Source organism: Python bivittatus, unplaced genomic scaffold (assembly GCF_059951505.1).
Source record: "Python bivittatus isolate LINGU-HERP-01145 unplaced genomic scaffold, Pbiv_v1 ctg000350_np1212, whole genome shotgun sequence".
NCBI classification, from domain to species: domain Eukaryota; kingdom Metazoa; phylum Chordata; class Lepidosauria; order Squamata; family Pythonidae; genus Python; species Python bivittatus.
In genome coordinates this window covers 1,723,274-1,735,531 of record NW_028277074.1, presented here as the reverse complement: position 1 = coordinate 1,735,531, position 12,258 = coordinate 1,723,274, and the positions used below count along the sequence as shown (strand labels likewise).

Here is a 12,258-nt window from a genome sequence, read left to right as displayed (position 1 = left end):
CAGTCATTATGCAAATTGAAGAGTTGATTACAGTTCAAGTGAGTCAGCATGAAGAACAGGCATGTTTTAACACAAGAAGGCTTTACTGAAAATCAAAACAAACACGAAAAAGGAAGCCAAGATCTTTCTCCCCACCAAGATTTACTGCAAGAAAATGCAATTGCTTTGCACACATGTACTTATAACATATTAGAGGTGAAAGCAATTAGCTGCAATAAAAGGTTCTTTTCTCCAGCTGTGCTCTCTGTTTTAATGAGGACAGCAGTGAAAAATAGGCTGTAGGTAAGGAAAGTAAGTACATCCTTCAAGTTGTTGATAATATGGGTTGTAGAAATGGCAGAGAATAGTTGGATTTGTGTTCTGTATGTACCTGTTCATTCTAATTTCTTGAAGAGTCCAGGCAATGTAGTATCAATTCTACCCTTTTACAACTGTTCACCTGGTCATATGAAGCTTTGAAATTATGTACAAAGTAACTACAACATTGTATCTTGCACATACTATCTCCTATTTTCTCCACTCTTTTTTTGTTTGAAGGGAAGCAGAACTTTCTATGCAATTCTTTATTCAGTTTATAATTACCTCTCTACTTTAGTGAGTTCTCAAAGCGATTAACAAAATTAAAACAAAAACAAAGCAAAATCTCCTCAAAGTTTTGAGTACAAATTAAACCATACTGCACCAGAGAAGAAGAACCTATGCAGAGATTGTTTAAATCCTAGCCTTATTTCTAGATCAGTTATCAAAATCAATAATCATGAATGTCTTCCATCAACACACAATATCCTTAAGTAGTTGCTTCCTTCAGTGCCTCTCTAGAGAGAAGAAGGAGTTGTAGAATTTCTTTATTAGAGAATCAATTGTTATAAGTGATTTCTGAAAATATGTGGCATGTCTTAGACAAAGTAGCACATTAAACAATACAAGATACTCTTTATGATACTACAAACATTTTAACATTATTTAAATCATTTTAATCTTAATACCCCATATTCACAGTAAATACAGAAATATTAATACAAAAAATAGAATATTAATCGAATAAATTAATGCTGTGTCACTATTATATATTGAAAGGAGGGGGGAGCAGAAATCCTACCAAGAATTCCATTACTATGATGAAGGCCAGTTGTACTTTCTCCTTCCTGATATTAACTAAAACAGCAAGTTGCATTAAGGCATTCTTAATTACATTTAGGATTTTAGTGCTGTCATGGTGAAGTTCTTTGTTGATCAGTACAGAGTATTTTAGGATTTCTTGACATTCAGCCCAGATGTTTTCCTTCATTGCACGACACACATGGCTTGCCATTAATTAATTGTTTAATTATCTTTAGCATAATGTTAACTTCTGCTTTGTTTTTTTTTTTTAATTGCAGAATGTAGCAAAACCTCCTCTTTTTCTGCCTCTTTGATGCTGTGGAAAACAGCTGGGTCAGTTCCATGTGACTGCAAGCAATTAAGAGCATATCAAAACACATCAGTTAATGTCAAGGAAGAAGCTTGGAACTGGAACACCCTATTCTCTCTTAGATTCATATCTAAACTGCCCTACATTCTAATTTGGGAGTAGGATGAATTAGCTTTTTGTACCCACACTGAGACTTTCATTTTAAATGCAAAGGACTGTAGCTGACTAATGTACAGAGAAAGGCATGTTATTAGTACCATCCATTTTGTTGTAGTTTATATTGATGATTGGCATTAAAGTAGCAAGACATTTATGGTATCAAAATTAGGATACCACATCTGGATTGCCCACACTGGGATTAATGTTGCTAGATGGCAGCAAAGAGATACAAAAACTAGCCCTTTGCTCATGGTTCGTTGGCTTTTTGCAGTTTGGATATGGTAGCCTTAATAACATTGTTCTAAAATAATTATTTCTTTCCTCTTATAAATCTAGATGCTCTATTAATGTTAACATTCCATTTATCCAATAATCTATAAGGAAAAGACAACTAAGTTTAAAAAAATATAAAAACACACAACATTCTATCCCAATCTTCCGCAATCTTGCCAATTTCCAGATGTGTGGACTTAAATTCTTAGAATTCCTCAGCCAGTAGGGGCTGATATTCTGGGAACTGAGGTTCACACATCTGGAAGTTGCCATGGTTGGGAAACATTGAATTACCCTAGTTCTCTGAGTTTGGCTACTCTTTTAAAAAAGTGGGATGGCAGGTTAATCAAAATAGAACTATGTTATTACAAATCAAAAATAATCAGCCTTTATTGATGTAACCTAAATAAACATTCCTTCTCCTCAAGTGCTTCAGAAGTGTTGGGACTGCAAATCCTAGTATTCACAGCTAGCATGAATTTGATCTAAATTAAGGGTTGAACAATTTGTGGCTTTCTCAATATTGTTAAACTGCATCATCCATCAACATTATATAGCTGGGATTATAGGAATTGTAATCCAAAACATCTGGAAATTATGTTGGAAACACTGACTAACAAGCAGCTGCCATATACACTATTTCAAACCACTGGTTCATTTTACTAGTACGGTCAGGTTTTGACAAACAGATAGATGCATTTTATGGCAATGTTTCTCAACCTCAGCAACATTAAGATGTGTGGACTTCAACTCCCAGAATTTCCCCAGTCAGCATGCTGGCTGGGGGAATTCTGGGAGTTGAAGTCCACACATCTTAACGTTGCTGAGGTTGAGAAACACTGCTGTACTCAGACCTGAGTAGAACTCATTATGGAGATTATTTTGGTATGTAAATATCACCTGGTTTTAAAGAGCTGCCCTTTGTCCAGAATGCTGGTGAAGGTGGGACAGCTATTTATAATTTCCAAACCTCATTTTGCTTTGCAAAGATTGAAAGGAAATGGGCTTATTGTTGTTCTTATTTTCAGGTTTTGACCAATCTCCTGATGTAGAGGATATTTAATAAACTGAGGTTTTGCTGCTGTCTTTGCTTACCTGGAAGTGTGTTATTTAGAAATCACTATTAGAATGGATTTGTGTCAGTACATGTGATCAGGTGATTTTGAATATTACCTTCTGTTTGCAAGTGGAACCAAGACTAAAATTTCCCTTATACATTGGCCAAAATTGAAAAGTTATACTATAAAACAATGAATCAGTTGAAGTGCTTTATCCAAACAATGACATGTAATGTACTTGCAATACATGATACACGGGATCAATTAATTGAAATTCATCAGGGGCTACTCCCAGTTCAATTCCTCCCACTTTATTCACCTTGCCCATTTTTCCTTGAGGCCACTTCTGAATCAGTCTTACAAGCAGCATGTTCACGCTACCAGTAGAGCAATAGTAGAAATGGGCTGTAACTGTCCTATGGAGTCCTTGGGGTTCTCTGAGCTTGGTTCTTTTCTTGCAAATGTTTCATTAACCCTTACCAGCACTGGCAAGGCAGGCCACAGCACATAAACAGAGAGCAAACCCCATCCCATTTTAGCACTGAAGATGTTACCTAGCCGGGTAATGAAATGTTTGCAAGAAAAGAACCAAGCTCAGAGAACCCCAAGGACTCCACAGTTCAACCCTGAGCTACACATATTCACCTCTATTGTAACTGTCCTGTCCACACTTATTAACAACTTGGCTACCCCTGGCTGGCCACTGTGTGACACAGAAGATTGACTAGATGGGCCATTAGCTTGATCCAGCAATGCTGTTCTTATTCAAACATGGTAATTCAGCGTGCTTGTCTATACAATCAATTGGCTAAATCCAGCTGCTAATTAGGAATGTGGGAAGCAAAAAATCGCTAAAAGATATTTAACATTCAACATAGCCAAGAGGTCCAGAAATAAATTATCAACAAGACTCTTCTTCCTTCCATAAGGCAAAAAGCCACAAAAGCATGATAGTAATTTAATGCCTGGAGAGGCTGGTCTAGAATAACTATGATGAAAGCTGCTACTGTTGATGAATTGGGCACCTTTGCAATTTGGCTCAGGTTGCGACTTAGGCAGGCAACAAGCATCTTCGTAGTGAGTGTTGGTGCGCTAACATAACTGATGTGACAATGAAGCAAATGCTATGGGGCTATTAAAATTTATCATAGTGTTTCATGGCGGGGGGGGGGGGACAATTCCTTACAAGTTGTGGCCTGTGCTGAAAAAAATCAGATTTCCTGCAATGAGCTCTATAATAGAAGGCATGACATAATTTATCTTAATATTATGTTATTAGCACTTTTTAATTGCTACAGCACATAAGTAGGAGTAGGTTTATTATCTTAGCAAAACATTTGTATTAATAATGTCATATCAGCTACAGGATTTGGTAGAACATACTTTAATCATACTTTAAGAGTGCTTTGAAATGCAAAGTCCGTTTTTCCTGCATGATACATATTGTAGAGGGGGCAGTAATGCTCTGCCTTTGCTATGAAGCTTTCTTGATAGAAAGAATAGTCCATAACCAAACTGGTCTGCAGAAAGACATGTATTTTACAATTCCATTATCAGACTCTGTTTATTGTCACTTTTATGTAGACAGAACCTTTTAGATTCTTTTTTATTCCTCCTTGCTCTGCCTACACTGATAGAAAGAATCTAGATTTTGACCAGGAATGGCCAAGCTTTTAATAGCTTTAATCTGCACTTAACAAATGCAGGCTGGGCTGCACACCCAGGGTAATGATGAAAAAGTGGTGTGGAAGTGTTACATGGGTGTAGACTTAGAGATGCTCTGTGGGGAGTGTGAGGTTTTTTCTGTCTTTGTTTTTGACCCACAATAAGCCTGTAGCATGGTCTGCACTACTGCTTTTGTGTTTCCTGTCTCAAAAAGCCATTGTGTTTTTTGGGGGGCAGCTGTGATGAGATGGCCTCCAGAGGCAGCCTTAGATTCCAGGTTACTCACTCCAAATGTAGACTGCAAGTTATCTTCAGTAAGGACAGCTTATTTCTGAATAGCTGGCATCCAGTTACAGGACTGTTATTGGGCAGATTAGACATATATTCGTGCATGTTGTCCTCTCAACGTGTCTGGTACTTGACAGAGCACAAGCAGGCAGATCCCAGCCCCCTATTAGCTTACAATTCCACAAAGGTAGAACATCAGAAGGAGGAGGGGAGGGGAGGCTGGCACTAGGCAGGGAACAGCATATCTTTCTTTCAACTGCATCTGTTTAGGCCAGGTTCCAGGTGAGCTTTAGACTATAAATCATTTTGAAGAAGGCAGCAGCTTTTTATTTGTTTTTCGATGATTCATGTGCCTGTTGGAGTGAGCAGCAGGAGGTAGCATATCTTTTAAAAAGATGGTGATCTTTCCTCTGAAGCTTTTGCCTAGAGGACTTCAGAAACAAAAAAGGTATATATTAAAAGAAGTGTGCTGTCATTTTCATTTAGATGTAATTTAAATATTATTTTTAATTGAGTGATTGCAATGGACTGTTTTAAAACATGTTGGCCACCCTTGTGCCCTTTAGATGAGTTGGAATTGGAGTCCAACACAGCTCAGGGGAAGAAGAGAGTATCATAATGTCGAAAATGGCTGATCTAAACTCTCCGTCAGTATTTTAATTTATTTTTGCTTCCTAGTGTCCAGAAATCATGCTAGATAACCAGATATTTTCTTATGAATAGACCCCAGGGAATCAAAATGCTATTTTCATAATTAAAAGTAGGAAGAACACACACCTCATACACACTGTCCTGCAAAGGATGTGTGTAAGAACACTCAGAATGTATTACTGTTCCCTAGATTGAACTACTCACATGTGCCAGTATGAAGAAATTAGTGATGGTTATATCTATGCATCTTAGTAGAATTGGGGGTAATCCCTTCCGCTACCACCATCTGACAGCTGGTATACTTTTTTACATTCTGGGTACGTTATATGTGTGCATGGCCCCATAATTCTTGGAATGAAAGTTGGATTTGCCATTAGGGTATGTTGATAAAAAGTTAAATAGGCAACTATTTTCATGACAATTAAAATGCTGAAAAAATATAACATATTAATGCTAAAAGAAATTATGATTCACAATTCCAGTCTATGGTGCAAAAAATAATAGCAGCATCTTTTGAAATAAGAGAAAAGGATATTGCAGGATAATACAGGAATAAAAGGGGAAGGAAGAAAGGTTGGTTTATCTGCAGATAAAGGGTAACATGTACCATGAACTCTCTGAACAATGTATTCATAACTGCTCAACTGAAATCTTATTGAGTGGGACTTGCTCCCAGGTAAAAGGTCTAAAATTGCAGTCTTAGTGCAAAGCAGAATATGTTTTCTTTGATGTTGTGCTTATGAATTAGCAAACACAAATAAATATGTAGATACTAGTCTTGTTCAAGTGTATGGAATATAGTCTAGAATTGTGAACTGCATGGAGAATGATATAGGAGACTATTCAGTTCTTGGAGTGTGATGGAAATTGTGACAGAGAAGTGGGGAACTAATATACTTGTCCCCATTCTTCCTCTCTGTTTGATGAGGCAACTTGCTTTTGAAGTACTTGACCAGAACTATTCAGGAGGTATTATGCAAACATCACACACTGACTAGAGTGTAGAAGGGTTCTGTCATTCATTTTTATACTGAACACCTGCTTAGTGGAAAACCTATATAGTCTGAATTTTCAAAGAGATGGTTTGATTTCTCTACTGTTTCAGTGTTATTTCAAAGTTCATATATTCTGCTATGTGACATCTATTTTCATGAAAGACTAATATTCCCAGGTAGATAAATAAAGGTTACACATTGATTAATTTAGAGAAACCATATGATACAATGAGTAGGTACTGTTTGCACAAAGGTTAGTTGCTGAATGTATTAAGAGTGGTATATGGTGGAACAAAAACATACATTAGGAAAAAATACTTAGTGGTTCAACATTGACCAGGAAATAAGACAAGAATGTGTGATATTTTCTTGACTATATAAGAAACTGATAAATGTACAAGAATGATTTTATCGATGCTAGAGTTTGGTTAATTGAGGACATGAATGTACACATACTTTGTATGCAAATGATGCCAAGTTGTTGACCAAGAACCCAAGTGATCAGCAGCAATTGCCACCAGCTCGGTTACTTTGGGCCAGTCATTCTGTCTCAGCCTAACCCATCTCGCAATGTGTTGTTGTAGGGAAAACAGAAGGCAGGAGCATTATGTACACCACCTTGAACTGTACAAAACAAAGGCAGGATGTAAATCTAATCCATAAATAAACAAGGATCTATAAATTAATTTATCAAAGACCAAGGTAACTATGTTTGGCAGAGGAAATACATGTGAACAATTAAACATTATACATACGTGGTGAAAACTAGAAAAAGTAGATAAATGTATGTACCTTGGTAGAACGTTCACTAAATATGGGAAAATAGATGAAGAAATGTTGACACAAGTGAATGCTGATGGAAAGGGGGAGGGCAGGAATACAGTAGCACATTTTCTGACTGACAGATATTTTTTAAAGGCATAAGCTTTGCTGGGCTGCAACTCACAGCGTTTAACTCAACTTTAAAACATGTACTAGTCATAAACTATGCTACCAGTAGCCTGGTTTTTGCCACCATAGTCTAATAAAGCTCCCTTCCTATAATGTTAGGTAATATCTGGCCTGTAGTAAGAAATTAATGATTGTTGAAAGAAGCAAAAATTGCTGTCTGTTAAGAGTGTATTTTTGTTAAATGGAAGTGAAAATTGGGTATGTCAGGAGAAACATAAAAGTAAGGTGAATGAAGTTCAAATGGGGTACTTAAGAAAGTTATATGGTAAATCAAGAGATAAGGTCAAGACTGAATGGGTGATGAATGAATGCGCTTTGAATACACAATTACCGTCTTGCTTTGGATTACAGGCATCTGGACAGGCAGTGTGATATACAGGTTACTGGATCTTTATGAAGTTCACAAAAGTGAAGGAACTATAAATAAAGTCACAGGTAAAGAAGTTGTTGCATAGATTCCTCAATCTCTGGGATTAAACAATGCAGTAGCAACAGCAGTGCTTTTTTAAAATATGACACTCCCATATTGCTTCTGCATAGGATATGGACAATCTTAATTAAATTATAATTTGTGAGCAATCCCTAAGAATAATCCAGTTCATGAACAAGATTCCAAAATTAATATTATATTCACAAGGACATTCCTCACATTCAAAAGATACAACAGCTACTTTCGATTCACTTGTGACAATGGGTAGATTTCCCAGGCAAGACCTGCTGGAAGATGCAACCCTATGCATGACAACTTAAAAGTAATTTCTTTGATATAGGATTGCAGGCTGAAGGCCTGGACATTTTCTTCACAGGATGTGCCCTTGTCAATTCCAGGACAGGATAAAGACATTTATGTTGGATCCTTGTCAATTAGACATAATAGCGTTTGTCTCAGGCACTGATATACCAGGAAAAATCAAGTTGATCAACATCATGGAGGAAGCAGATATATAAATTTGGGAGTCACAGATCAAGTCTGATGCCCTCCATGTTGCTGTAACATATCCATGTAAGAGCTAATGTGGTCCCTGTATAAAAAACAAAATCATATTAAAGGTTAAGATGGAATATTTTGCAAAATGGATTTTGCTTCTACTGGTCCTAAGAGTAGGTAAAAAGCTAACTGTCACCATGCTCCAGCCTTTGACAACTGGGAATTTTCAGCAAGTCTTTCCCACTAACATCAAGACCATCTTCATTTTGAATTTGCTTTAACTCATGGTGGAATTCGTAATAAATGGAGTGAGTATCATTCATTGAAATCATTTGTGCAGTCTAATGCCATACAAAATAATTCTCCAGAATTTTTTTCTATTATTCTTCAACCTATTAAAAGAGAATTTGCTTTAGAAATCCTCTTAAAGCTAATAAAAAATAAGTAAATGTTCAGTGCTATAAAAGAAGTAGTTTCACACTTATTTGGCTAAAATGAAGTCACAAGGTCCATAGCTCTTCTGCATCATAATGAAACTCCTCCCAAGATTTCATGCTAACAGTACAGAACTCTTGCAATAGACAGATTGTTGGGAATTTCTCCTTCCTCAGGAATGCCTTGCTAATTCTTATCCCCCAGTGCCAAATTCTCTTCTTGCATGGCATCATGGAATACACACAATTCTTCATGTAAGGATTCACAATGTACTGTAAAGCAAACCCCTCATGTACTGCAGCTACTTATTAAGCTACTTAGCAATGGTTGGTTCAGCTAGCATGATGCTGTCAGCAATCATTTCCAAATTACACATTTCCAAATTTTAATTACTATCTTTGTGTGGTTTTTCATACAATCCATGCATTAATATCCATCCCATTAAATGCTGTAAATACAGAGACTCTTTCAAAAAAAGTGTCCGATTCAATGAATTACCTGGCTATGTCAGTACCAGTAAAAGATCTTGTCCACATAATACTGTGCTGATTTCTTCAGTGCTGCCCAGTATTCATTCATCTGATTAGAACAAAAATATGATTTTGTTTAACAAGGAAAACATGTTCCATGGACATTTATTAGTAGTGACAACCTCAGCAGGAGCTGAGGATAACAATTCTTACATGTAGCTCTGAACAGAAAGGTAGGGTATAAATTGAAATAATAACAACTCAGACACCTCCCAGCATCCCCAAAGAAGCACACTGTCTTTCACAACTAATGCCCTCCTGGTATGGAAACTAAAATTCCTAGAATTCCCAACCAGCATGACCAGCAGTCCTACATTTATAGTTCTGCAATTTTGCAGCATTTTTTCCCCCTTTTTTCTTTTTCTGTTCGAGGGGGATGGAACTGGTATCATGATTTCATGCTATTTTTTATTTTAAAAAAAAGAACTGACAATACTTCAACCGAATATGAAAGGGGAAGGGGAAGGGGAAGGGGAAGGGGAAGGGGGAGGAAAGGAAAGGAAAGGAAAGGAAAGGAAAGGAACGGAAAGGAAAGGAAAGGAAAGGAAAGGAAAGGAAAGGAAAGGAAAGGAAAGGAAAGGAAAGGAAAGGAAAGGAAAGGAAAGGAAAGGAAAGTGCAGCAAGACACAGTACACCATAGCGCAGCACTGCAAAGCAAATTCTGCTCTTGCATGGAACAAAGAGTAGGAGAAAAAATACAAACTGGGAACACGTACACTTAAAAATTTAAGAAAATTATAAAATTTTCATAGAATCAGAGCTGGAAAGGAACTTAAAGGTCATCACTGTAACCCCTGTTCAGTGAAGATCCACTACAATATAGCATTTCTGACCAATGACCATTATGTCTGTCTCCAGGAAAGGCAAGCTCAGCACATTACGTGACACTCTTTTCTTCTGGCTGACAACATATACAGTCAGGAATTTCCTCCTGACGTCTAGCCTGATTTTACTTCCGTGTAGTTTTAATCCATTGGTTCTAGTCCTGTCTTCTGGGGCAATAGAATATAAGTCTACTTTCCTTTCTGGGTGAACATCCCTACTTAATATTTCTTGCCCGGAAAGATATTTCTATAATTGCTGTATTAGGAACATTATTATTTGTTAATGTAAGATGCCATAGAGAAACAAACAATTGCAGGGGTAAGAAGAATAATAAATTACTCTTCAGTATATTTAAAAAACAAAAACAAAAAACTAAAGACTTCACATTCACAAAATTAGATTGTATTATATCCTGAATTTCTGCTGATATTTTAGCTAGAGACTCCTTTGTGTCCTCATTTCTGTCTCAATTGCTCACAGTGAATATATAATAATTATTTCCTTTTCACAAACCATAAAACTGGAGAAGCTGCTCTTACACACACAAAAACATTAACTATTTAAACATAAACATCAGAATTTAGCACTATACCCCTGGATACCAGCCCTGTCCCAGATGGGTTATGGGTTATAAATCATGGTCGTTAGGCTGAAAGTCTTGAGATGTTCTTCCAATTCTGTCTAAAAGGATTATGATTTTGATATTTTTGAATATTCTTTCCCATGTTTCATACAAGAGAAAATTCAAGTAGATCCAAACCCCTATAGTGTATCTCTGGTGAACAGTACTTTTTAAATCATACTGATTCTCTCAAGTAAAATCTTTGACTGTGAATGGGGGTATGATGTAGTGATTCAACCTTGGGTCTACTCCCCACTCAGCCCCTGAACTGACTACATGAATTTGGGCCAGTCATTTTTGCTCTGCCTCCACCATAGGATTTTAAGGCTAGCATATATAAATGATAAATCCCTATGTGTACAGCCTTGAGCCCCCAGAGAAAAGGTGAATTAGAAATGGAGTAATAAATTCAAGTTTTAAAAATCTTAGAAAAGGTCAGTACCTGTTCAGACACTGTGACTGGATGCCAATTGGCTGGGTAGGGCAGCCTCTTAAGTCCTAAAAATTCATTGGCTTCTTCTTGAGAGGCAAATGGTAGCCCCCAAGCCACTGAAATGACAAAGGCACAGGCATGACAATCATGGGTTCAGAGCATATGCAAAATTTAAATATATTTCAGAAAATATCTTGCTTTATGCCAGGTTTCTCTAATCTGATGCCCTCCAGATGTGCTCTACTCACGGGCATCTGCATGGGGGCAACTGACGTGTGTTCTGTGGGGTCATCACACAAATGATATGAATTACTAAATTGCATCAGTCGCAGATAATACCATAACATATATGACTTCATTGGGCCTTTTACTGAATGTCTATGGCTAGATTCTATCCATATCTTTTGGTCACATCACCCACAGAAAATGAATTATACTCCAGGTTGTTTGGGGAGTACCATCCTAGGGGAAATTGTTCTACATTTGTAATATTACCAAACATGATATTAATAGGTTAGATTGAATGCTAATGGGATTATAAAAGGCAATCTTCAAAACCAAACAACATTTTGAAAGAAAAAAAAATCTAGTCTGAGGCACCATAGCTCTTCAATTGTAATGAATTAGACCCACTGAAACTGAATTTGATAGGGTTTAAGAGCACTTCACTGCAGTTCCTTTGTGGATCTCAGCAATTCATTTAACCAAAATTAATATACATATTTCAAAAGCAAGTATAACATGATGTAAAAGCTTACCTGTAAGCAGAACAACACATGTCACAACATGAAGCATTGTAGTACCCATGGTGTCTTCTCTGGAGTTGGAACAGTAAAAATTGGATGCTTTTTGAACATTTGATTCCCTTCGCTTTATCAATGATTTACTCTGTGTCTGAACAGTTGTGCAGGAAGAGGGCAGGGTCCATTGTTGCATTTCATGTTCCATCGACCTCTTTGTGCCCTTTGGACTTTCTTACATGGAAGTTTTGATTCACTTCAGACATGTTTTTCTCTTCTATGAATGGACACTGA

At 36.9% G+C, this 12,258-nt stretch overlaps 1 protein-coding gene across 4 annotated transcripts; it reads right to left on the bottom strand.

Annotated features, from left to right (window-relative positions):
- Window positions 1-783: 783 nt before the first annotated feature.
- Window positions 784-12,136, bottom strand: CUNH3orf85 (chromosome unknown C3orf85 homolog). 4 transcript variants are annotated; one of them, XR_015796741.1, is made up of 6 exons: window positions 11,983-12,136; window positions 11,234-11,340; window positions 9,313-9,393; window positions 6,957-8,473; window positions 2,698-5,285; window positions 784-2,563 (listed from the first exon to the last, which is right to left on the bottom strand). XR_015796741.1 is itself a non-coding variant. In XM_088144500.1 (4 exons), exons 1-3 carry the CDS (start codon window positions 12,029-12,031, stop codon window positions 9,322-9,324), a joined length of 228 nt encoding a protein of 75 aa, XP_088000626.1. In that variant the 5' UTR covers window positions 12,032-12,108; the 3' UTR covers window positions 8,062-8,473; window positions 9,313-9,321. The 4 variants fall into 4 exon arrangements, 1 of the variants encoding a protein (XP_088000626.1); XR_001559976.3 differs by lacking the exon at window positions 784-2,563 and having other exon boundaries at window positions 2,668-5,285; window positions 7,783-8,473; window positions 11,983-12,116; XR_001559974.3 differs by lacking the exons at window positions 784-2,563; window positions 2,698-5,285 and having other exon boundaries at window positions 5,325-7,124; window positions 7,783-8,473; window positions 11,983-12,116.
- Window positions 12,137-12,258: the final 122 nt, after the last annotated feature.

Excerpts from the sequence above, each read along its gene's own strand:
- CUNH3orf85 (XM_088144500.1), bottom strand. The coding sequence starts at position 12,031 with ATGGGTACTACAATGCTTCATGTTGTGACATGTGTTGTTCTGCTTACA. Across the intron at positions 11,341-11,982 it reads ATGTGTTGTTCTGCTTACAG|TGGCTTGGGGGCTACCATTT; the intron begins GTAAGCTTTTAC and ends TTGTCATTTCAG. Across the intron at positions 9,394-11,233 it reads CAGTCACAGTGTCTGAACAG|ATGAATGAATACTGGGCAGC; the intron begins GTACTGACCTTT and ends TGTTCTAATCAG.